This window comes from Scyliorhinus torazame, chromosome 12 (genome assembly GCF_047496885.1).
Source record: "Scyliorhinus torazame isolate Kashiwa2021f chromosome 12, sScyTor2.1, whole genome shotgun sequence".
Classification (NCBI taxonomy): Eukaryota; Metazoa; Chordata; class Chondrichthyes; order Carcharhiniformes; family Scyliorhinidae; genus Scyliorhinus; species Scyliorhinus torazame.
The window spans coordinates 148,818,805-148,843,786 of record NC_092718.1 but is presented as its reverse complement, the minus strand read 5'-3'; the positions used below and the strand labels follow the sequence as shown (position 1 = coordinate 148,843,786).

The following is a 24,982-nucleotide window of genomic DNA, read 5'->3' as shown; positions in this document are numbered from 1 at the left end:
GTGAGACGGTGTGTGACTGCGCTGTAGCCCAGAGTGTCATAACAATTGTTACTAACCAGAAACCAGGTGGAGTTGGAAAGCAGTTTTTTCGCTCCTTTTAATCCCTGCAATATTATCTAGTTGCTTTCAAGACTCTGGCTGCGATTGAACGGTCGTGTCGCACCAGATGCAAATCCGAGTGAGTTGTTTCGGTCGTATGAGAGTCTGAAATCGGGAACTGCGCTGGTCGCTGAACGGTTTCTGATCTAACCGGCTGCTCCCATTGGTGAGATCTAGATCGTGCTGCAGCGTGGCAAGAGGTAGCTACCATGGACTTGGGGCGAGGGACTCAACGGCCACGGGTGCATTGTGGACACCTCGGATGTACGGTAAAGTCCTATTCATCCTGGTGCCCAGCTGGTGGCCCACCTCATCCTTGAAAGGGGGCTCACGGTGGGTTGGGCCCATGTGTCAGTGGACTTACTGGAGGCCACTGCTGAGAAGGTGATCCTCGAGTCCTGCCCTACCTCCCCATGGAGCTCCTCCTCCCACCTCTATCTGATGGGGTGGTTAAATCCAGATAGGTGTCATTCCCACTCTGCCGCAAAGATATCCCCCAATGGCATATCCTCTTCCGGTGCCAGGTCTTTATCCGCCTGGCTCAGCAGGAGGTTTTAGAGGAAAGTACTTTGCGGTCCCCTACCAAAGGAAGATCCTTTGTGTCTTCTGGTCCATGGACGGCGTGATCTCCCTCCACTGACACTGCGCGCCCCCCCCCCCCCCCCAAAAAGGTGTGTGCGCACGCGCACCAATACCTTGGCTGCCGGCGCTCACCCAGCAACATCCCCAGCCCGTCGACATTTTGTTGACGGGCCCAAAAACTTTTCAGCGTAGGCCCCTGAGGGTGGCGGTGGTGAGGTGCGCAACCCGGAACTGGAGGGCACTTTGCCACTGCCACGGATTTGCGGCCGGAACGTCGAGCGAAGAGTGGACAACCCGGGGTGGCTTCCAGAGACTCTGGTCTTGCCAGTGGATGACCCTCTTTCCCTGTAAATGGCTTCACTCCATGGAGGAGGAGAGGGGATGGGAAGAGGATGCCCCCCCGCCCCCCCGTTCTCTCCAGTGAGGTGTGGGTGACTCCCTGATTTCCCCTCAATCATGCCCAGCCCCAGAAGGAAAAGGGGCAGAGGGACGGTGAGGAAAACCCCTACTTTGTCGCCGCATCCTGCCGGTGACCCAGCGTAGGGGCTGGAGCAAGGGTCTGCACCACCGCTTCCCTCAGGGGCCTATGCTGAAAAGTTTTCGGGCCCGTCCACAAAACGTCGACGGGGCAGCACGGTAGCCTTGTGGATAGCACAATTGCTTCACAGCTCCAGGGTCCCAGGTTCGATTCCGGCTTGGGTCACTGTCTGTGCGGAGTCTGCATGTCCTCCCCGTGTGTGCGTGGGTTTCCTCCGGGTGCTCCGGTTTCCTCCCACAGTCCAAAGATGTGCAGGTTAGGTGGATTGGCCATGATAAATTGCCCTTAGTGTCCAAAATTGCCCTTGGTGTTGGGTGGGGTTACTGGGTTGTGGGGATAGGGTGGAGGTGTTGACTTTGGGTGGGGTGCTCTTTCCAAGAGCCGGTGCAGACTCGATGGGCCGAATGGCCTCCTTCTGCACTGTAAATTCTATGATAATTCTATGATAATTCCCTCTGGCCCGGGACCCCAGTAGGAGCATGAGAGGAACCTGCCTGTTGACAGTCCTGGTGGTGGGATTGAAGCTAGTTGGTGGGCCCGTGCTGTCTGCCAGACCCAGGAGGGAGTCAATTGCTTGGTGGTGGGCATGGAGGGTGCATTAGAAACTCCCTGCATTGAGGTGGAGGGCTCATTACCGCCTGACGCGGGGGACGAGAATCTACCACATTTTGATTTGAGTTTTTTTTTAAAATGCTTCCATAGATAGTTTAGGCAGTGCCCTATTAGGGCCCCCACCCCCTTTTTTGCTTCCCCATTTCCTTTCCTTTGTTCGCTTGGTGGCACGAAGAGCCCTCTGCCTTACTGCAGAGAACCTCAAATGCACCCTCCATGCTCAACACCTTCCCGTACGTTTGCAGGTAGCTGCAAGTGGAGATCACCCCATTGGTGGCCACCGATACCTGCAGGCCGTGTGTTTGCTGTCGCCTGTTCTGTTGCTGTGGCCTGGAGTGAGGATTGGGTCGGGGTGGATTGACCTGAAGGTGGCGATTGGACAGACTGACCTGGCTGCGCAGTGGGGCATTGCTGCTGTCCTTGTACTGTTGCCTGTATGATGTTCTCGGCCTGGAGGCTGCCACCTCCTCTGGTTCTGTGGCATGGAGCGAGGAAAAGGGTGCCGAGCGATGTCTTGCCACTGACTTTGGAACAGAGGCGAGGGTATCCGGTTTCTCCTTCAGCGCACCCTGCAACATGTGACCGTCCGGGGTGCTTTTTTTTTTCACCGCTGGGACTCTACCGCTGGGAACTGCAAGAGGGGAGCACGAGGCTGACTGGCCCAGATAGACACCTTTAGTGGGTATTGCAGGCATGCTCTCGTGGTCTGCTACTGACCATGTGTTGCTGCCTGTTTACAGTTCAGCGTGTATTTGGTTTTCTTTGTTCAACTGCACTGTTGTGGTTTTGTGTTTGTACTGTTTGGTTTTGCCCAATAAGCAAAATATTCCCAAGTGGATTCCCGTGGGTAGCCGTGCCATGTCACAGGCGAGTGTTATTGCCTAGTATCCCAATCACACTGAGGCCTGGACACTGGAGGCTTCAACACTGCAGGGGCAGCGGCCAACAATCAAACACCCAAGAGCTGGGCTTCAACACTGACCGGAGGGAACCCGCACCCGGTCCAAGGATTGTTATCGGCTGAGGTCCCGTGCCCATGGGCCCCTGCTGTAGCTGCAGGTGTGTGTGCAAGATGGGGTCCCCCAGCACAACTGGCTTGTTGGATGGCACCTTGAGATGGCAGGGAGTGTAAGGGTGGGGGAGGCTTGAGGGATTTGAGGGTACTAGGGTGAAAGTCATAACTGGTGGTCGGTCGCTCTCCCTTTGCTTTTCCTTACAGATATCACATTATGGATGATATTGTAAACCTTGTGGTGGTAGCCCAGGCGGCTAAATGCCAAAGAAGGTAGTGGCAGCAACGTCGACAGCAGCTCAAGGCAGCAGCCCATGTGCAGGGGCCGGCCCCACACCCTGAGGACCCGGTTGCCCATCATGCCAGGGAGGGACCCGCAGGGAAGGCCAGAGGTGGCCCAAGGTGTGCAGGCTGATCATTTGAAGAGGGGCTGTTTAGCACAGGGCTAAATCGCTGTCTTTGAAAGCAGACCAAGGCAGGCCAGCAGCACGGTTCAATTCCCGTACCAGCCTCCGCGAACAGGCGCCGTAATATGGCGACTAGGGGCTTTTCACAGTAACTTCATTTGAAGCCTACTTGTGACAATAAGCAATTTTAATTTTTTAATTCGAGATGTCGGACAGCATGTTCCGCAGGAGGCTCTGCCTCAAGAAGATGGTGCAGTACCTGTGCTATATCCTTGTGGATCTGGCACCGTGGAGGAGGAAGATACCTGCTCCCGGTGACCATGAAGATCACCGCAGTCCTGAATCGTTACGCCTTGGGTTCATTCCAGTGCTTGAATGGGGACATGTTTGACATATCCCAAGTTATAGTCCACAAGTGGATCCATGAATCGAGGATGCCCTATCTGCCTGGGCAGCTAACTATATAATCTTTGACCTGGACCAAGCTCATCAGGATGCCCGTGCAACAGGATTCTCTACCATTGCCGGGATGCCCCAGGTCCAGGGGGTAATAGATGGCATGCATGTCACCTTGCGCAGTCCGGGAGCGCTTTTCATTAACGGGAAGGGGTTCCACCATCTGAATGTTTAACTTGTGTGCGACCACCTCCTCAAGATCAAGCATATGTGTGCACGCTTCCCTGGGAGTGTGCACTACGTCCTGGGCAGTCGGAGATCCCTGGTGTCTTTGAGGGATACCCAAGGGTGAGAGCCTTGCCTTTGGGGGATAAATCTTAGTTCCTGGCTAATGATGCCAGAGTGTTGACCGATGCGGAGATACGAAAAAATAAGGCCCATGAGGCCACCTGGGCTATCATTGAACGGGGCATCGGACTGCTTTAAAATGCGGTTCCCATGCCTTGACCCCTCCAGCAGATAATGAATGGCTTAGATAGGGTGGATGTAGGGAAGTTGTTGCCATTAGCAGGGGAGACTAGGACCCGGGGGCACAGCCTTCGAATAAAAGGGAGTCAATTTAGAACAGAGATGAGGAGAAATTTCTTCAGCCAGAGAGTGGTGGGTCTGTGGAATTCATTGCCACAGAGGGTAGTGGAGGCCGGGACGTTGAGTGTCTTTAAGACAGAAGTTGATAAATTCTTGATTTCTCGAGGAGTTAAGGGCTATGGAGAGAGAGCGGGTAAATGGAGTTGAAATCAGCCATGATTGAATGGTGGAGTGGACTCGATGGGCCGAATGGCCTTACTTCCACTCCTATGTCCCCCCCCGATAAGAGGGTCGCCTGCTTTGTAGTGGTCTGTGTCTTCCACAGCCTGGCACAGCTGTGGGGAGGCATGGTGCAGGAGGAAGAACGTTGTTTTGTCAGACGAGGAGGAGTGGACCAGGAGGGGCTGGTTGATGAGCCAGGGAAGGACCAGAGGGACGATGGGAGACCGGCAGTGACGACGGTCCGCATGCCCAGAGAGACCGGAAGGCCCTCCTCATAACCTGCTTCCCATAGGGTGTGACTTAATCCGCCATCTCCTCCCCTGCCCCCACCTGATCCAGCTGTCCCTCGCCCTGCCAGATCTAGGACCACTGTGCCCAGGAATACTGGGAGAGGGGCGTGCGGGCTGGCCCGCAGTACGGGTGAAGTGACTGGCTTCACACATCTGTGTAAATGTTTTTTTTCCCAATAAGGGACAAGTTTGCATGGTCGGTCCATCTTTGGGTTGTGGGGGTGAGACCCACACAGACACTGACGTGTGCAAACTCCACACAGACAGTGGGCTGGGATCGAATCTTGGTCCTTGTCCTAACTGTCCTAGCTAGTGATGGTACACTTTGTTCCCTCAATGATCCTTAATCTTCTTGGCTATCCGCGCTCTGCAGCTATGTCTAGCTGTCCCAGGATGCACATCAGAGGTGCAGGCTGCTTACTGCGGTCTTTGATACACCTGGTGGGCATCCTCTGGAGGGGCCTGGCTGACGTGCTGGTGGTACATGCCTCACCGAGCCATCGAGGCGGCAGCTGGCAGCCTCTGGAGGGCTGGTGACCGCCGTCGTCTCCCTGCATGGAGGTTCCAGGTTGGCCTGCAGCGCTCCTCGTCGGTGGCCATAGGGCCCTGGGGGGGTCACCTTGGGACGGAGGGGCAGCTTGATTGAGCTCCAGAAGCCCCCTTGTCATCTGGCTCAGCGAGCCCTGACTGCTCCCCATTGTCCGCACCATGGTGTTCTTCTCTGACCAGACCATGTTCTGCAGTGCTTCGCCAGTGTCCACTTGTGCCTGGGACACTATCCTTAGCGACTGGGACATGCTCTGGAGGCCTCGGCAATGTCCACCTGAGACTGGGACATACTCTGCAGCACCTCAACAAGGTCCACCTGCATCTGGGGCATGGCCCCCAGTGACTGGAACATGCTGTTGAGGTGCTCCGCCTTGGCCGTCACAATGCCTTGGGAACCACCACTCGTGCTGCACCAGGCCTTCAACTGCAGCTGCGAAACTGAACCTGTGGCTTTTGGGACTCTTCCAATTGTTTATGGACCTGCTGGTGAGTCACTGACATCCCCTCTGAATCTCGTGACTGCATCCTAGCATCTGCATCAGCTCTGGCATAACCAGGTCCAAAGGCTCGTCATCTGACTGGGGCCCAGCTGGTACTGGGATGCAGCAACTGCTGTCGCCTCTGGATGATCCTCCCTCCACCTGATGTGCATCAACAACTGTGTGGTACTTATCAGATTATGCCTGCCCACTATTCTGCCCACCGAGGTTTGGCTCTGCGCTGGGGAGGGCGGGGATGATAGCTGAGATGCCTCAACGGTGCCATCCTCTGATTGTCCGCCAAGGTGTTCTCTTGCAAGACTGGGTGGGGAGGGGGCACCATGGATGGGCCAGCACATCAGATGGAGATTCTGTGGGAGAATGGACATGTGGTCAGTGGGAGGGAAGATCATTGTCTGGCGTGTGACGAATCATCTGGGTGGGGGCCAGTGGTTACTCGCCTCCGCGACGCAGACAGACCAATCCTTACGTCGGTGACCGATCTGTCCTCTGCCAGCCCCTCGACCCTGATATCTGGCACCCCACTGCCCGCCTGGGCCCCCTCCCATCTGTTATGGGCCAACTTCTTCTGTGGGGTCAGAGACAGGGCATTGTGAGCTGCACGCTTCATGCAGCGCTCGGGTGGGGGGGGCATAGCTGGGTATAGGTGCTGGTGATGGGTGGGTTGTGCAGATGGGTTCCAGGGTGCAGGCACAGTATTGTGGTGGTGCAGTTCCAACCGCAAGGTTGTCAGGCAGGGTTAGTTCCACGGGTCCATTGCCAACTCGCCCCTGCGAGCCGGTTGAGTTAGTTGACCGTCTAGCAGCACTGGGTGGCGGTCCTCCTGGTGACTGTGGCTGATACTCCAACCCCCTCGGGAACAGTGTCCTGTCTGGACTCCTGCGTCCAACAGTTTGTCCAGGTTAGCATTTCCGAATCGTGGTGCAGGTCTCCTTGGTATCATGCCAGCATGTGGCCTGGATCTGTGGGATCTGTTTCAAGTACTGCTCCTCGTTAGCTGTTGGGCGCGGTCCAGGCAAATCAGTTGGCGGGACAGTCATTTCCGTCGTGAAACCTGTGGGACATCATTATTGACCCTAATTGGCGTTAGATACCTGTAGCGGTGTTGCTGGGTTGGGAAATACCTGGCAATTCCACTAGATTGCGCCCTCTATCGTTACTTCTGGAACTGAAAAGCAAGACCTGCGTGGAGTATATATGGCTCCTTGAGCCTGCTCCACTATTCAATTAGACATCTCACACATCAATCCATTTGCCACTGTTGCTAACTTTGCCTTAGTTTAATTGCTCTGTTTTATCACCTTGCTCTCGAGTCGCCAGGTACCTTTATGATACCGCCACGTGGTTCAAGTCCGAGTAATGATCAATAATCCAATACACCAATTAGTAAGATTTAAATCAAAGCACATTTATTATACACAGTAATCACTACTCATGCATAAATTCTAAGTCTAAGCTACTTCTTACAACTAACAGGCCTATACTTAACTTGGAACTGGCCCACCAGGTCAGGGAAACGAATGGCCTTTTGTTCGGGTTCTGAGCCTGCGGGATTCACATTTGGTACAGATTGGTAGCTAAGAGCGCCTATCTCGTAGCGAGCGTTGAAGTAAGACTTACTGGATATCGGCGGCGGCTGAACCTGTCACTGTCAAGGGTTGGTTCACGTTGCTGAGTGACCCGGTCAAGAAGAACGATTTGAACTTGGGCTTAATTCTTTTAGTCCCCAGGGGCTTCCCGCCTTTCGGGGCGGACCCTGTACCTGGTTCCAAGAGATTGGACTTTGTCCCAATCACTTGGTTCGATTTTCTCCAATGCTGGAGTGGTTCCCTGATCGATGGGCGGTCCTGAGGTGGTCATTCACCTCCCTTTGTGTAGGCTTCTGCTGCTGCCAAAGAGTCTGGTTTGGCTTTGTGTCTAAATGTTGCTCATTGTTCCCGGGGATTGCTCATTAATATGCAGATGGCTGGTGTTTTGTAATGGTGATGGTTGCCGGTATTGATATTGTCTGGCCTTTCCAGAGGTAAATACGCACTCAACCTGCAGCTGCTCGTTTGTGTCCTGTTGGCTGACTTTCCCATCAGCCTTTGCCGTTCGCCATTTTAAATCTGGAGTTAGCCATTTTAACTGGCTACACCACCCATATCCCTTGATTCCCTTACTCCCCACAAATCCATTCATCTCATCTTGAATATACTCAATGAGCATCTTCACCACCTAGGCAAAGAAATTTCTCCTAATTTTCAGCCCAAATGGCTGATATCTTATCCTGATTTGAGCCCCAATTCTAAACACTTTGGCCGAGAGAAACAGCCTCTTGGCGGCTCCAGCGTCAAACCTCAGAATTTCCATAACCGCACTTCTCACTCTTCTCCTAAACTCAAAGAATATAGTCCCATTCTATTCATTTTCTCAGAAACAAGGAAAAACTATTTGGAGCTCCAAATCTAGCTGACTTGGCAATTGTCACATCCGTCCAATGCAGCTCTTATTTTTCCTGAAAGTGCTGCACTTTCCAACATCGTTATCTTATTTTTCCTGACCGTTCTGCACTGATTCCAGAGTTATTGTTTCAAGGAAAAGCTACATCCTGTTGTCCCTTCTGGTTTTAACTAGAAAATTATACATGGCCCTGAAGAGCCTTATTTTGGGAGTATAGACTGGTCAGTACATGGGAAGCTGGATATGCTCGATTACCAATGTGTGTGGCTGTAGTGAGGACTGTTTTGTGGTCTGCGAGCTTGACAATATGTCACATGTGCATCTGTGGCTTAAAGTTTGTTTTTTTTTGTTAAATTTAGAGTACCCAATTTTTTTTTTTTCTAATTAAGGGGCAATTTAGCATGGCCAATCCACCTAGCCTACACATCTTTGGGTTGTGGTTTGGCTTGAAGCTCTGGCACAATCTACCTTTTTAACCATTACTGAATTTCTGGAGTCATTGTTTTTGCATAACCCCCACTGGCATGAGTAAATACAGCAGAGTAGCGCAGTTGGGGTTCTCTCCTGTTAAATACCGAAACATGAAAAAAGCTCCTTCATTCTGAATAGTTGCTCTTAATTTTCCCGGGAGTTCTTGCAGCTGCAACCAGCAATTTTGGAGCAAGGTCTAGGTCAGATTAATGGGTCTGAAAGCTGCCACACTCCCCCAGGCCTGAAGGCCTATACATGGATGCATTTGTTTTGATTTTCCAGAATTCGCTTGATTCTGGAACTGTCTCAGAATCTGTTCAAAAAAGGTGGGATTGAGAAAATGGGGAATTATAGGCCAGTTACCCTACAAGCCATTTAGCATGAATGTGTAGGATTAGTAATTTTATGAAGGGAAAATGGTGTTTAACAAATCCTATTCGTTTTTTTGCGGGTGCAACTAATTAAGTAGATAGGGTAGATATATTTTGATTTTCGTAACACATTTAATGTGGTGCCATGCAAGTTGTTACACCAGGTTAGGGCTCATGTGATTGGGGATGATATTATCATGCACGGACGATTGCTATCCGAGCAAATGAGGATAAAATGGGTCATTTTGGGGGGCAGCTGAGGATCCATTCTTTGGCCCTCAGCAATTCATAATTTACATTAACGATTTAGATGAGGGTAATACTTCCATGTTGGCTCATGTTTTTCCACCTCGCTTTACAAGTGGTGAGGAGAATCCAAGGAGGCCGATTAATTGATTGGACCAGGTGGTGGCAGATGGAGTACATTGTGGGGATTTTTGGAATTTGGGTGGGGGCAGGGGGGTAGAGGGGGGAGGGGGGGAGGGGGGGGAAGGAATGGGAAAGCAGAATATTTTTTGATGTGTAAAATTATATTCGGAAGGAATGAATTGTCCTTTAAACAAATCTGAGTTAGCATGTAGGGGAGATGGTGATATAGGACGAGTAATCCAGAAGCTGAGGCTAACACTTTGGGGACACTGGTTTGAATCCCACCACAGCAGCTGGTGGAATTTAAATAGCGGCTCAAGAAGTTGGATCACCACCTTCTCGAGGGCAATTGGGGGTCGACAACAGAAATACTCGCCTAGTCAGTGACGCCCATGTCTTGTGAAAGAATTAGGTACAAGTGTTTTATAAAGCAAATATTGACCATTGCTGCAAGGCATTCAAAGTATTAGGGCAGCACGGTAGCACACGTGGCTAGCACTGTGGCTTCACAGCTCCAGAGTCCCAGGTTCGATTCCCGGCTTGGGTCACTGTCTGTGAGGAGTCTGCACGTTCTCCCCGTGTCTGCGTGGGTTTCCTCTGGGTGTTCCGGTTTCCTCCCACAGTCCAAAGACGTGCAGGTTAGATGGATTGGCCATGATAAATTGCCCTTCGTGACCAAAAAGGACAGGAGGGGTTATTGGGTTACGGGGATAGGGTGGAAGTGAGGGCCTAAATGGGTCGGTGCAGACTCGATGGCCAAATGGCCTCCTCCTACGCTGTATGCTCTGTGTTGGTTTCAAAGCCTTGCTACTGTGAAGCAGGGCTTTGGTGAGACTACATCCCCAGTACTATGCCCAGATTTGAACTCCTTACCAAAGGAAGGGCATGCTTCCCTTGGAAAGGATACATCAAAGGTTCACTGATTCCTGAGATGAGAGGGATGTTCTCTTGAGATTCAGTAGAATGGGTCCCATTGTTCTCTGTGGGCAATCTCATTGAAACAGTTTTTGACAGGATAGATACCGAGAGGCTGTTTCCTTGTCTGAAGAGGCTAGAAGATAGGGGTCATAATCTAACCAGTCAGCTGTGAAGGGCTGAGGTGAAATTCTTCTGAATCTTTGGAATTCTCTACCCCAATGGGCTGTGATAAGTACGTTCAAGACTAAGATTGATCGATTTTTGGGGCAGCAAGGAAATCAAAGGATATGGGGATGGAACAGGAAAGTACTGTTGATAAAGTTCAGCCATGATCCTATTGATAAAGCAGGCTCAAAGTAGGGTGTGTCATGCCCCCCCTCCAATGTTTTCTCATTGTAAATGATTCTTTGTGTTTTCTGTTCTGTGCCAGATGCTGAGCCAGAAGTAACCATGGCGATGCTTCGATGGGTTTACAAGGATGAACTTGAGCTGAAGGAAGATGATGTATTCCTCACCAACCTAATGAAACTAGCTAATCGATTTCAACTATATCTCCTCCGAGAAAGGTAAATAGTTGACACTAATTCTCTCCGAAGAATGTGTTCTTAACTAGTGCCAACTTGATGACAGTTTATGGATGAACGCCACAGAAAAGTCAGTGGAATGATTCCTTGAGGGCGGTTGGTAAGAAGAAAGGAAGAAACATTTGTGGAGAAGAAGACCTGGGGAAAAATAAATCTGAATTCTAATCATGGATACAGTTATAACTGTGTGCATTCAGCTTGCTTTCTACACTAGGAGTGCAAAAGGTCTGGCGCTCCCTGTGATATACGAAGAGGTTCCCTGATTGGCCCATTAATCAAGGAACTCTTATTCCAATTGGCCAATCCAATTCCAATTAAGCCTAACATCGGTAGTGGGGAAAATTCTTGAATCCGTTATCAAGGACTTTATAGTGGAACATTTAGCAAGCAGAGGCAGGATCAGTCAGTCAGAATGGATTTATGAAGGGAAAAGCTGTTGGAATTCTTTGAAGATGTAACCAGTACAGCTGACAAGCGGAAAACAGTCGATGTGGTATAATTGGACTTTCTAGTTAGCTAGCGTGGGTGGCTCCCCCCGCCAATACCTCTTGCCCCCTTCCGCCCAGTCCCAGAGAAAGAAACACGAAAACAAACCCACCAATCCAACCCCTACAATTCACTAACATAACATTTAACCGTCGCAACACAGAACGCCATTAACTTGAACTCTGCAACAATGCAAAGAGAAGTAAATTTCAAATTTCAATACAAATCAGTAAAAAGAAAGTTGTAACATTTGTACATTTTCCAGCCGCTCAAACACAGTCCACAGTCTTTCTTCCAGTTCCGCTCTTCACGTCTGTCCCAAGCCTTCTGCCCTCACGAACGCCTCAGCCGCCTCCGCTGTCTCAAAATAAAAGTCTTTGACGTTACGTGTTACTCAACTTCGCCGGGTACAACACACCAAATCGCACCCCCTTCTTGTACAAAGCCGCCTTCACTCGCCCAAACGCCGCTCGTCTTTTTGCCAACTCCACCGTCCAGTCCTGGTAGATCCGAACCGCAGTACCATCCCACAGCATCTCGCGTTTCTGCTTCGCCCAGCTTAATACTTTCTCCTTCATGCAAAACTTATGGAAGCAGATAATTACTGCCTGTGGCGGCTCGTTCACTTTGGGCTTCGGCCTTAATGACCGATGAGCTCGGTCTAGCTCGTACAGGGTGGGGTTCTCGCCCTCCCCCATCAGCTCTGCCAACATCTTAGCGAAGTATTGCGTTGGCCTTGGGCCCTCTGTCCCTTCGGGCAAGCCCACAATTCTCAAATTGTGCTGCCTTGAGCGGTGTTCCAAGTCTTCCAGCTTTGCTCTGAGCCCTCTGTTAACCTCCACCACCCTCCGCAGCTCGTCCCCCATCGAGGTGACCTGGTCGCTGTGTTGTGTCATGGCCTCCTCCACCTCCTTCATCTTCTCGCCCTGCTCTCTCACCTCGGCCGATGCCTTTGCCACCTCCACCCTCATTGGGCCGATTGCCTCCTCCAACAATGACCTCAACACGACCGCCATCTCTTTCCTCAGGATCTCCATGTGCCTCACCAAACGTTTTTCCAGCTCCACCGCCATCACCTCGGTCATCTTCTCCACCGTAAGTAGTGCGGTCCCGCCTTGCAGTTCGGCTTCCGCCATCCTGTCACCACTTTTGCTCGTCTTCTCCTTCGGCGGCGAACCCGTGTTTCCTCCTTTCTTTGATGCTGCTTTTTGCATCTTTTAGCGGCTTATTGTTTTTTATCTCCTTTCCTTTCTCCTCTCTCCCCCTTCACCCTCCTGCCCTTCATCAATCTGACATTCTTCTTTTTTGAGAAAAAAAAAACTTTTACCAAACTTCCATAAATCTTCTTTTTTTTCTCCTACGTTCACCTGGGACCAGGCTTCAACCTTCTTCCTAGGTGGGAGCCATCCGACGTGGAGCAGTCTCCCTACATGGCGCTCGGGCCTGCCGTCACGGCCTCCTCTTAGCTCCGCTCCCGCAGCGCCGACCTGCCGGGCCCGGCGCCTCAGCCTCCGACACCCGCGCGGGGTTCTTCGCCGGCTTTTAAACCGGCCCCGCTGGCTGCTCGTGGCGGCCCCAAAGGCTGACGATTGGTCATATGCCATCTGTTGATCACTGTGCAAAAGGGTTTTTGTTTTTCCAATCCTTTCAACTCGTGTGTCTTCCGTCTTGCTCATTTAGCTCTGTTTTGGGGAGAGTAGATTGTGAATAGTTTCAAGCTGATTCAAATCTTTAACTTGTACCTCCATCTATGACTGTTCTCTTTAATATTAGAGTTTTTGTTTCATTGATCACCCTACCTAATTAAAAAAAATATATATATTTTATTAAAGTTTTTCGATCAAACAAAAATTTCCCATTTTACAACTTTGTAATAATATCTACATCGTTTTTTAAATAAATAATATGCTGACTAACGGCAACTGCCAACAACAAAATAAGAAACAACAGAAATAATAACTAAAATAGTAACTTTGTGAAATCAAATATAAATAACCAATATATAAACACACACAACCCCTGAAGACCCAAATTACCCTCCCCCCTGGGCTGTTGCTGCTGCCTGTCCTATTTTCCCTTATCGCTCTGCGAGATAGTCGAGGAACTGTTCCCACCGCCCGGTGAACCCCTGAGCCGAACCTCTTAATGCATATTTTATCCGCTCCAGTTTTATAAACCCTGCCATGTCGTTGATCCAGGCCTCCACACCCGGGGGCTTAGCTTCTTTCCACATAAGTAGAATCCTTCGCCGGGCTACTAGGGACGCAAAGGCCAACACGTTGGCCCCTCTCGCCTCCTGCACTCCCGGCTCATCTGCAACCCCAAATATAGCCAACCCCCAGCTTGGTTTGACCCGGACCCCCACCACCTTCAAGATCACTTTTGCCACACCCACCCAGAACCCATGCAATATCGGACATGACCAAAACATGTGGGTGTGGTTCGCCGGGCTTCCCGCGCATCTCCCACACCTATCCTCCACTCCCAAAAACCTACACAGCCTTGCTCCCGTCATATGCGCCCTGTGTAGAACCTTGAATTGGATCAGGCTGAGCCTGGCACACGAGGACGAAGAGTTTACCCTACTTAAGGCATCTGCCCACAGCCCCTCCTCAATCTCTTCCCCCAGCTCCTCCTCCCATTTTCCCTTCAGCTCCTCTACCATCGTCTCCCCCTCGTCTCTCATTTCCCTATATATATCTGACACCCTACCATCACCCACCCATGCCCCCGAAATCACTCTGTCCTGGATCTCTTGCGCTGGGAGCTGTGGAAATTCCCTCACCTGTTGCCTCACAAATACCCTCACTTGCATATAGCGAAATGCATTCCCAGGTGGCAACCCATATTTTTCTGTCAGTGCTCCCAGACTCGCGAACGTCCCGTCTAAGAACAAGTCCTTCAATTTCGCAATTCCTGCTCGCTGCCAAGATTTAAATCCCCCATCCATCCTTCCCGGGACGAACCTATGGTTGTTCCTTATCGGGGACCACACTGAGGCACCCGTCACTCCCTTATGTTGTCTCCACTGCCCCCAAATTTTCAGAGTTGCCGCCACCACTGGGTTTGTGGTGTATTTTTTCGGGGAGAACGGCAACGGTGCCGTCGCCAGTGCTTTTAAGCTAGTTCCCCTACAGGACGCCATCTCAAGTCTTTTCCACGTCGCTCCTTCCCCTTCCCTCATCCACTTGCATATCATTGACACGTTGGCGGCCCAATAATAATCACTTCGACTCGGCAGTGCCAGTCCCCCTCTGTCCCTACTGTGCTGCAGGAACCCCCTCTTTACTCTTGGGGTCTTTCCAGCCCACACAAAGCTCATGATACTCTTGTCCACCTTCTTAAAAAAGGCCTTTGTAATCAGTACAGGGGGGCACTGGAACACAAAGAAACCTCGGAAGGACCACCATTTTAACCGCCTGCACCCTGCCCGCCAATGACAGGGGCGCCATGTCCCACCTCCTAAAGTCCTCTTCCATCTGCTCTACCAGTCGTGCCAAGTTAAGCTTATGCAAGGTTCCCCAGTTCCTGGCCACCTGGATCCCTAAATACCGGAAATCTCTTCTTGCCCTCCTCAACGGTAAATCGTCTATTCCCCTGCCCTGTTCCCCGGGGTGCATCACAAACTGTTCACTCTTCCCCATATTCAATTTATATCCTGAAAATTCTCCAAACTCCGAGTGTCTGCATTATCTCCGGCATCCCCTCCACTGGGTCCGCGACATACAACAACAAATCATCCGCGTATAATGACACCTGATGCTCTTCTCCTCCTCTAAGGACCCCCCTCCACTTCCTAGAGCCCCTCAGCGCTATGGCCAATGGCTCGATTGCCAACGCAAACCGTAACGGGGACAGGGGACATCCCTGTCTTGTACCCCTATATAGTCGGAAGTGGTCAGATCGTTGCCTATTTGTAATCACACTTGCCACCGGGGCCCTGTACAGGAGCTGAACCCCTCTCCAAATCCAAATCTCCTCAGTATTTCCCACAGGTAGTCCCACTCCACTCTATCAAATGCTTTCTCTGCATCCATCGCCACCACTATCTCCGCCTCCCCCTCCGGTGGGGGCATCATCATCACCCCCAGCAGCCTCCGTATATTAGCATTCAATTGCCTCCCTTTAACAAACCCCGTTTGATCATCATGCACCACCCCAGGGACACAGTCCTCTATCCTCGTCGCCATCACCTTGGCCAAAAGCTTGGCATCTACGTTCAAGAGGGAAATAGGCCTGTATGACCCTCACTGCAGCGGGTCTTTGTCTCTTTTCAGGATCAGCGATATCGTCGCCTCCGACATCGTCGAGGGTAGTGTCCCCCTTTCCCTAGCCTCATTGAAGGTTCTCGTCAGAAGTGGGGCCAGCAGGTCCACGTATTTCCTATAGAACTCCACCGGGAACCCATCCGGTCCCGGGGCCTTCCCTGCCTGCATGTTCCCAATCCCTTTTACCACCTCCTCCACCTCAATCTGCGCTCCCAGTCCTGTCATCTCCTGTTCCTCAACCTTCGGGAACTCCAGCTGGTCTAGGAAACGCATCATTCCCTCTTTCCCTTCCGGGGGTTGAGCCTTATATAGCGCCTCGTAAAATACCTTAAACACCCCGTTCCATCTTTCCCTCCTCGTCTCTAACCCCTCCGATCTCTCTCGCCGCCCCCCTCTTCCAAAGTTGTTGGGCCAGCAGCCGGCTCGCCTTCTCTCCATATTCATACTGCACTCCCTGTGCCTTCCTCCATTGTGCCTCCGCTTTACCCGTGGTCAACAAGTCAAAGTCGGTGTGCAATCTCCGTCTTTCCCTGTATAGCCCTTCATCTGGAGCCTCCGCATATTGCCTATCCACCCTCAATCTCCCTCAACAATCTCTCCCTTTCTTTACCCTCTTGTTTCCCCTTATGGGCCCTTATGGAGATCAGCTCCCCTCTAACCACCGCCTTCAGCGCCTCCCAGACCACTCCCACCTGGACCTCTCCGTCATCATTGATCTCTAGGTACCTTTCAATACATCCCCTCACCCTTACACATAACGTCTCGTCTGCCAACAGTCCCATATCTAATCTCCAGAGTGGGCGCTGCTCCTTTTCCTCTCCTACTTCCAGATCTACCCAATGTGGGGCATGATCTGAAATGGCTATAGCTGAATACTCCGTTCCTGCCACCTTCGGGATCAGCGCCCTTCCCAGGACAAAAGAGTCTATCCGGGAGTACACTTGTGGACATGGGAGAAGAAGGAAAACTCTTTACTCCTTGGTCTAGTAAATCTCCAGGGATCCACTCCTCATCTGCTCCATAAAGCCCTTAAACACCTTGGCCGCTGCTGGCCTCCTCCCGGTCCTAGATCTGGACCGGTCCAGCCCTGGGTCCAGCACCGTGTTGAAGTCCCCCCCCCCCCCCCCCCCCCCCATTACCAACTTTCCCATCTCCAGGTCCGGGATGCGCCCCAACATATGCTTCATAAAGTTCGCATCATCCCAGTTCGGGGCATATACGTTCACCAGCACCACCGCCTCACCTTGCAATCTGCCACTCACCATGTATCTACCCCCACTGTCCACCACTGTGGTCTTCGCCTCAAACAATACCCGTTTCCCCACCAGTATTGCCACCGCTCTATTTTTCGCATCCAAGCCCGAGTGGAATACCTGTCCCACCCATCCTTTTCTTAATCTGACCTGATCCGCCAGTTTCAGGTGCGTCTCCTGAAGCATGACCACGTCTGCCTTTAGCTTCTTTAGGTGCGCAAATACCCTTGCCCTCTTAATCGGCCCATTCAACCCTCTCTCGTTCCACGTGATCAACCGGGTTGGGGGGCTCTTTACCCCCCCCCCCCCCCCCCAACTCGTCGACTAGCCATCCCCTTTTTTAGACCAGCTCCTCACCCGGTTCCCACGCACCCGCTTATCCCCCGGACGGTGCCCTCCCGTCCCGACCATCCCATCCCGTAACAGCTCCCCCTTCCCCTTAGCAGCAGCAACCCAGTTAACCCCCCCCCCCCCCCCCCCCACGCTAGATCCCTCTCTAGCTTAGTTGCTCCCCCATATTGCTTCCGGAAGTCGGCAAACCTCGGCTTCCCCCGTTTATCCTTAGCCTCCCATTATGTGAGGCCCCCTCCTTCCTGCGCCCCCTTTTCCCGCCACAATTTCCATAGCGCGGGAACAAAGCCCGCGCTTCCCTCTCGCCCCCGCCCCTGATGGCGCAGCTCCCTCTCTCCTTCCCCCTCCCCTTCCCCACCGGCGCCCACACTTCTTCGTGTCTCTCCTCCCCCCCCCCCTTCGAGGGGAAAGAAAATTTTCCCCCCTCTGATTCACAGTCCCTTGCCACCACCTTGCTACTTCATTTCAAACACTCTTTCTCAAATCTAGTCGAACTTCTCCTCTTCAATAAATGTCCACGCCTCCTCTGCCGTCTCGAAGTAGTGGTGTTTACCCTGGTGTGTAACCCACAGTCATGCCGGCTGCAACGTTCCGAATTTCACTTTCCTCTTGTGGAGCACCGCCTTGGCCCGATTGAAACTCGCCCTCCTTCTCGCCACCTCCGCACTCCAATCCTGATACACGCGGATCACCGCGTTCTCCCACCTGCTGCTCCGTGTCTTTTTCGCCCATCTCAGGACCATCTCCCTGTCCTTGTAGCGGTGGAACCTCACCACTATTGCTCGAGGTATTTCTCCTGCCTTTGGTCTTCTCACGAAGACTCTATACGCTCCCTCCACTTCCAGGGGGCCCGTCGGGGCCTCCGCTCCCATTAAGGTATGGAGCATCGTGCTCCCATACGCCCCAACGTCCGCTCCCTCTGCCCCTTCGGGAAGACCCAAGATTCTTAAGTTCTTCCTCCTCGAGCTATTTTCCAGGGCTTCCAGTCTCTCTATACACCTATTATGCAGTGCCTCGTGCGTCTCTGTCTTCACCACCAAGCCCTGTATCTCGTCCTCATTTTCGGCAGCTTTTGCCTTCACTCCACGGAGCTCCATCTCTTGGGTCTTCTGCGCCTCCTTTAACCCCTCAATCGCCTGCAGCATCGGTGCCAGCACCTCCTTCTTGAGCTCCTCCACACATCGCCGGAGGAACTCCTGCTGTTCCAGGCCCCATACCAACTGGCCTCCCTCCACCGCCATCTTGCTTCTCACTTCCCTTCTTTGCCGCTGCTCCAGAGGATCCTCCGCAATCTGGCCACTATTATCTCTTCTGTCCATTCACATCCGGGGGGACTCCCTTCTATGTCGTCTCACAGTGGGTTTAGCCTTCGAAAATTGCAGTTGGGGCTCCCGATAAGAGCCCAAAAGTCTGTTATAACTGGAGGTGCAGAAACGTGCGACTTAGCTGGTCATCGCCGCACCCGGAAGTCTCTGCCTCATTAACTTTTAATAAACCAGGGACGCAAATGCCAGAATATTGGCCTCTTTCGCCTCCTGCACTTGCGGCTCATCCGCTACCCCAAACATAGCTAACCCCCAACCTGGCTTGACCCGGACCGTCACCACCTTTGAAATCACTCTTGCCACTCCCCTCCAGTACTCATCCAGTGCCGGACACGACCAGAACATGTGTGTGGTTCGCCGGGCTTCCCAAGCACCTCCCGCACCTGTCCTCCACCCTGAAGAACCTGCTGAGCCTCGCTCCCGTCATGTGTGCTCTGTGTAGAACCTTGAATTGTATCAGGCTAAGCCTGGCACACGAGCAAGAGGAATTTACCCTACTTAGGGCATCAGCCCACAGACCCTCCTCAATCTCCTCCCCCAGCTCTTCTTCCCATTTTCCCGTCAGCTCCTCTACCAGCGGCTCCCCCTCCTCTCTCATCTCCTGATATATTTCGGACACTTTGCCCTCCCCGATCCATACCCCCGAAATCACACTATCCTGGATCCCCTGTGTCGGGAGCAGCGGAAATTCCCTCACATGTTGCCTCACTAACGCCCTCACTTGCATGTATCTAAAGATATTCCCTGGGGGCAACTCATACTTTTCCTCCAGCGCTCGCGAACGTCCCGTCAATAAACAAATCTCCCAATCTCCTAATTCCTGCCCGATGACAGCTCTGGAACCCTCCGTCCATCCTTCCTGGGACAAACTATGGTTGTTCCTGATCGGGGACCCCACCGAGTCACCCGTCACACCCCTATGTCGCCTCCATTGCCCCCAGATCCTTAAGGTTGCTGCCACCACTGGGTTCGTGGTATACCTTTTTCGGGGAGAGCGGTAGCGGCGCCATCACCAGCGCCTTTAGGCTCGTTCCTTTACAGGACGCCAGCTCCAGCCTCTTCCACGCCGCCCCCTCTCCCTCCCTCATCCACTTGTGAACCATCGCCACATTGGCGGACCAGTGATAGTCGTCCAGATTCTGCAACACCAGTCCCCCTCTCTCCCTGCTGCGCTGCAGGAACCCCCTCCTTGCCCTCGGGGTCTTCCCTGCCCACACTAAACTCATAACACTCCTATCTATTTTCTTTAAAAAGGTCTTGGTGATCAAAATGGGGAGACATTGAAACACAAAGAAAAACCTTGGGAGGACCATCATCTTGACCGCCTGCACTCTGCCCGCCAATGAAAGCGGCAGCATATCCCACCTCTTGAAATCCTCCTCCATCTGCTCCACCAGCCGCGTCCGATTGGGTTTGTGTAAAGTTCCCCAGCTCCTGGCTACCTGAATCCCCAAATATCAGAAGCTCCTTTCCGCTCTCCTCAACAGCAGGTCGTCTATCCCTCTTCCCTGATCCCCGGGGTGTACTACTAAAAGCTCACACTTCCCCATATTAAGCCTATATCCCGAAAAATCTCCAAACTCCCTCAATATCTGCATAACCTCTGTCATCCCCATCACAGGATCCGCCACATACAGCAGTAGGTCATCTGCGTAGAGTGACACTGTGTTCCTCTCCCCCTCTCCATTTCCTGGAGTCTCTCAGCGCTATGGCCAGTGGTTCAATTGCCAGCGCGAACAGTAATGGGGACAGAGGGCACCCCTGCCTCGTTCCCCTGTGTAACCGAAAATACTCCGATCTCTGCCGATTTGTGACTACACTTGCCACTGGGGCCCCATAGAGGAGCTTAACCCAACTGACAAACCCCTCCCCGAACCCAAACCTCCTCAGCACCTCTCATAAATACTCCTACTCTACCCTATCAAATGCCTTCTCTGCATCCATCGCTGCCACTATCTCTGCCTCCTCCTCCGCTGGGGGCATCATTATCACCCCCAACAGCCGTCGCACGTTAGCATTCAGTTGTCTCCTTTACAAACCCTGTCTGGTCTTCATGCACCAGCCCCGGGACACAATCCTCGATCCTCATCGCCAGCACTTTTTGCCAGCAACCTGACGTCTACATTCAGGAGCGAGATAGGCCTATATGACCCGCATTGCAGCGGATCTTTATCCCGCTTCAGGATTAATGATATCATCGCCTCCGACATTGTCGGGGGTAGAGTCCCCCCTTCTCTGGCCTCGTTAAAGGTTCTTGCCAACAGCGGGGCCAACAAGTCCACGTACTTCCTATAAAATTCCACCGGGAACCCGGCTGGTCCCGGGGCCTTCCTTGCCTGCATGTTCCCCAGCCCTTTAGTCACCTCGTCCACCCCGATTGGCACCCCCAGGCCTGCCACCTCCTGCTCCTCCACCTTCGGGAACCTTAGTTGGCCCAAAAACTGTTGCATCCCCTCTTTTCCCTCCGGGGGTTGGAACCTATATAGCCTCTCATAAAAGGTCTTAAACACCTCATTTACCTTCCCTGCACTCCGCACCGTAGTTCCCGTTCCATCCCTAACGCCTCCTATTTCCCTCGCCGCTATCCTCTTACGAAGCTGGTGGGCCAACAGCCGACTCGCCTTTTCCCCATATTCGTATCTCATCCCCTGTGCCTTCCTCCACTGTGCCTCTGCCTTCCCAGTGGTCAGCAGGTCAAACTCCGTCTGAAGTCTTCGCCTCTCCCTGTATAGTCCTTCGTCCGGGGCCTCCGCATATCTTTTATCCACTCAAAATCTCCCCCACTAATCTCTCCCTTTCTTTGCCCTCTTTTTTTCACCTTGCAAGCCCTAATGGAGATCAACTCTCTCCTAACTAGCGCCTTCAGCGTTTCCCATACTACCCCCATCTGGACCTCACCATCATCATTGGCCTCCAGGTACCTTTCAATACATCCCCGCACCCTTCCACAGACTCCCTTATCTGCCAATAGTCTCGCATCCAGTCGCCACAGTGGGCGCTGTTCCCTCTCCTCTCCTAGTTCCAGATCAACCCAGTGCGGAGCATGATCTGAAACGGCTATGACCGAGTACTCCGTTCCTTCCACCCTCTGAATCAGTGCCCTACTCAAAACAAAGAAATCTATCCGGGAGTAAGCCTTATGAACATGGGAGAAAAAGGAAATCTCTTTGGCCAACGGTCTAGCAAATCTCCACGGATCCACTCCCCCCATTTGCTCCATAAACCCTGTGAGCACCTTGGCTGCTGCCGGCCTTCTTCTGGTCCTGGATCTAGACCGATCTAACCCTGGATCCAGCACAGTATTGAAATCCCCCCCCCGCCCCCCCCCAATTACCAGGCTTCCTACCTCCAGGTCCGGGATGCGTCCCAGCATCCGCTTCATAAATCCCGCATCATCCCTGTTCGAGGCATATACATTTACCAGCACAACCTCCATTCCCTGCAATCTACCACTCACCATCACATATCGGCCACCGTTGTCCACTATTATATTCCTAGCCTCGAACGACACCCATTTCCCCACCAATATAGCCACCCCTCTATTTTTCGCGTCCAACCCTGAGTGGAACACCTGTCCCACCCATCCTTTCCTTAACCTAACCTGATCCGCCGCCTTCAGATGCGTCTCCTGAAGCATGACCACGTCTGCCTTCAGTCTTTTTAAGTGCGCGAACACTCGGTCCCTCTTAATCGGCCCATTTAGGCCTCTTACATTCCACGTGATCAGCCGGATTGGGGGGCTGCCCGCACCCCAGTGCCCCCCCCCCCCCAACCCGCCGCCGACTAACCATCACCTACTCTAGGCCAGTCCCACGTCCAGGTCCCGCGCACCCCCCAGGCGCCTTCCCGCCCCGACCACCTCTTCCCTTGCCTTGTATTTGAAAGGTACACAGTCAAGCTGTAATGTGGCTCCATCAACATCTTGCAAGCTTCGGCGTCCAGTGAAAAACATTTGTTTGTAAACCTGGTGGACCCGAAGATCTGGATGGGTCATATAAGTGAGCTCATTTGATTCAGCTTGATGAATTTTTGCCTTTTGGAAGTTGGAGGGGAGTGCCTTGCATCAATTTTCCATTACACCTGTTTACATGGTGTTCTAAACAGAAGGGGGATTAATTTAAAAATGCCCTCATTTCTCCCCTTGCAACCCATCCATTCTCCCTTTTATAAGTGGTGGCATATTTTACCAAACCCTTAAATTTGGAGTGTTCAATGCTTTATGAATAACTGACGACCCTGACCTATTCAAGAAATCCAGGTACGACCTCCGCAAAGCCATCAGAGGTGCTAAGAGAGAATATCAAACCAAGCTACAGACAGACTCTCGACGGTTGTGGCAAGGACTAAACAACATAACGGGCTACAAACCAAAGCCGAACCGTATCTCTGGCAGCAGCGCACCCCTCCCCGATGAACTCCATGCATTCTATGCTCTGTTCGAGCAGGTAACCAACAATCCGCTGTCGAGTGCCCCAACAGCCCATAATTCACCCATACCCACCATCGCAGCTTCCGAAGTCAGATTGGCCTTCCTGAAAGTGAACCCTCTGAAGGCGATGGGCCCGGACGGGATCCCTGGTCATGCACTCAGAGCCTGCGCGGACCAGCTGGCAGAGGTATTCACTGACATCTTTAACCTGTCCCTACTCCACTCCGAGGTCCCCACCTGCTTCAAGAAGACCACCATCATACCGGTACCAAAGAAGAACCAGGCAACATGCCTCAATGACTACTGACCAGTGGCCCTGACTTCAGTCGTAATGAAGTGCTTCGAGAGGTTGATCATGAAGCGCATCACCTCCATACTCTCAGAACGCCTTGATCCACTGCAATTCGCATACCGCTGCAACCGGTCCACATCAGACACCATTTCTTTGGCCCTACACTCATCCCTAGAGCATCTCAAAAACCAGGACTCCTACATCAGACTCCTATTTATTGACTACAGCTCTGCCTTCAACACCATAATCCTAGCCAAGCTCATATGAAAGCTCCAAAACCTAGGACTTGGCTCCCCACTCTGCAACTGGATCCTCGATTTTCTGACCAACAGACCACAATCAGTAAGAATGAACAACAACACTTCCTCCACAATAGTCCTCAACACCGGGTCCCCACAAGGCTGCGTACGTAGCCCCCTACTCTACTCCCTGTACACACATGACTGCGTGGCAAAACTTGGTTCCAACTCCATCTACAAGTTTGCTGACTATACGACCATAGTGGGCCGGATCTCGAATAACGATGAGTCCGAATACAGGAGAGAGATAATCTAGTGGAGTGGTGTAGCGACAACAATCTCTCCCTCAATGCCAGCAAAACTAAAGAGCTGGTAATTGACTTCAGGAAGCAAAGTACTGTACACACACTTATCAGCATCAACGGGACCGAGGTGGAGATGGTTAGCAGTTTCAAATTCCTAGGGGTGCACCTCTCCCAAAATCTGTCCTGGTCCACCCACGTCGACGTTACCACCACCACCAAGAAAGCACAACAGCGCCTATACTTCCTCAGGAAACTAAGGAAATTCGGCATGTCCACATTAACTCTTACCAACTTTTACAGATGCACCATAGAAAGCATCCTATCAGGCTGCATCACAGCCTGGTATGGCAACTGCTCGGCCCAGGACCGCAAGAAACTTCAGAGAGTCGTGAACACTGCCCAGTCCATCACACAAACCTGCCTCCCATCCATTGACCCCCATCTACACCTCCCGCTGCCTGGGGAAAGCGGGCAGCATAATCAAAGATCCCTCCCACCCGGCTTACTCACTCTTCCAACTTCTTCCATCGGGCAGGAGATACAGAAGTCTGAGAATACTCACAAACAGACTCCTAAATGACCCTCTTATGGACTGACCTCATTAACACTGCACCCTGTATGCTTCCTCCGATGCCAGTGCTTATGTAGTTACATTGTATATGTTGTGTTGCCCTATTATGTATTTTCTTTTATTCCCTTTTCTTCTCATGTACTTCATGATTGTTGAGCTGCTCGCAGAAAAATACTTTTCACTGTACCTCTGTACACATGACAAACCAATCCAATCCAATTTGCACAGCAAACTTGAAATAACTCCTCCCCTCCTTTGGACAAAGGATGTATTTTCCCCAGGGCTGGAATCATGAAGTGTTTAATAGAGTCGGGATTCCTTTTGTTGTTGGAGACACTGGTTTCAGGTTGACTAGATGAGGCCCCTGGTTGAAAGCCATTGTGTTTTGGAACAGGTCATGCTTAGGCCATCAGCACCAGAGTTGCAAACAGCTGCTTTTGCCCATAGCTGGCTGGGGCAGACATCTCGTCTGCGAGACCATTGTTTGTTTTGTTTTGGTTTGGCATTTATGCG

The 24,982-nt window shown here is 52.0% G+C and overlaps 1 protein-coding gene across 1 annotated transcript in view; it reads left to right on the top strand.

The window, feature by feature from the left end:
* The window catches only part of ankfy1 (ankyrin repeat and FYVE domain containing 1), a 135,738-nt gene that overhangs the window by 37,985 nt on the left and 72,771 nt on the right, over positions 1-24,982 (top strand). The window contains exon 4 of the mRNA XM_072469161.1: positions 10,797-10,932. Coding sequence (XP_072325262.1) covers positions 10,797-10,932 — 136 coding nt within the window. The remainder of the gene's footprint in view (positions 1-10,796; positions 10,933-24,982) is intronic.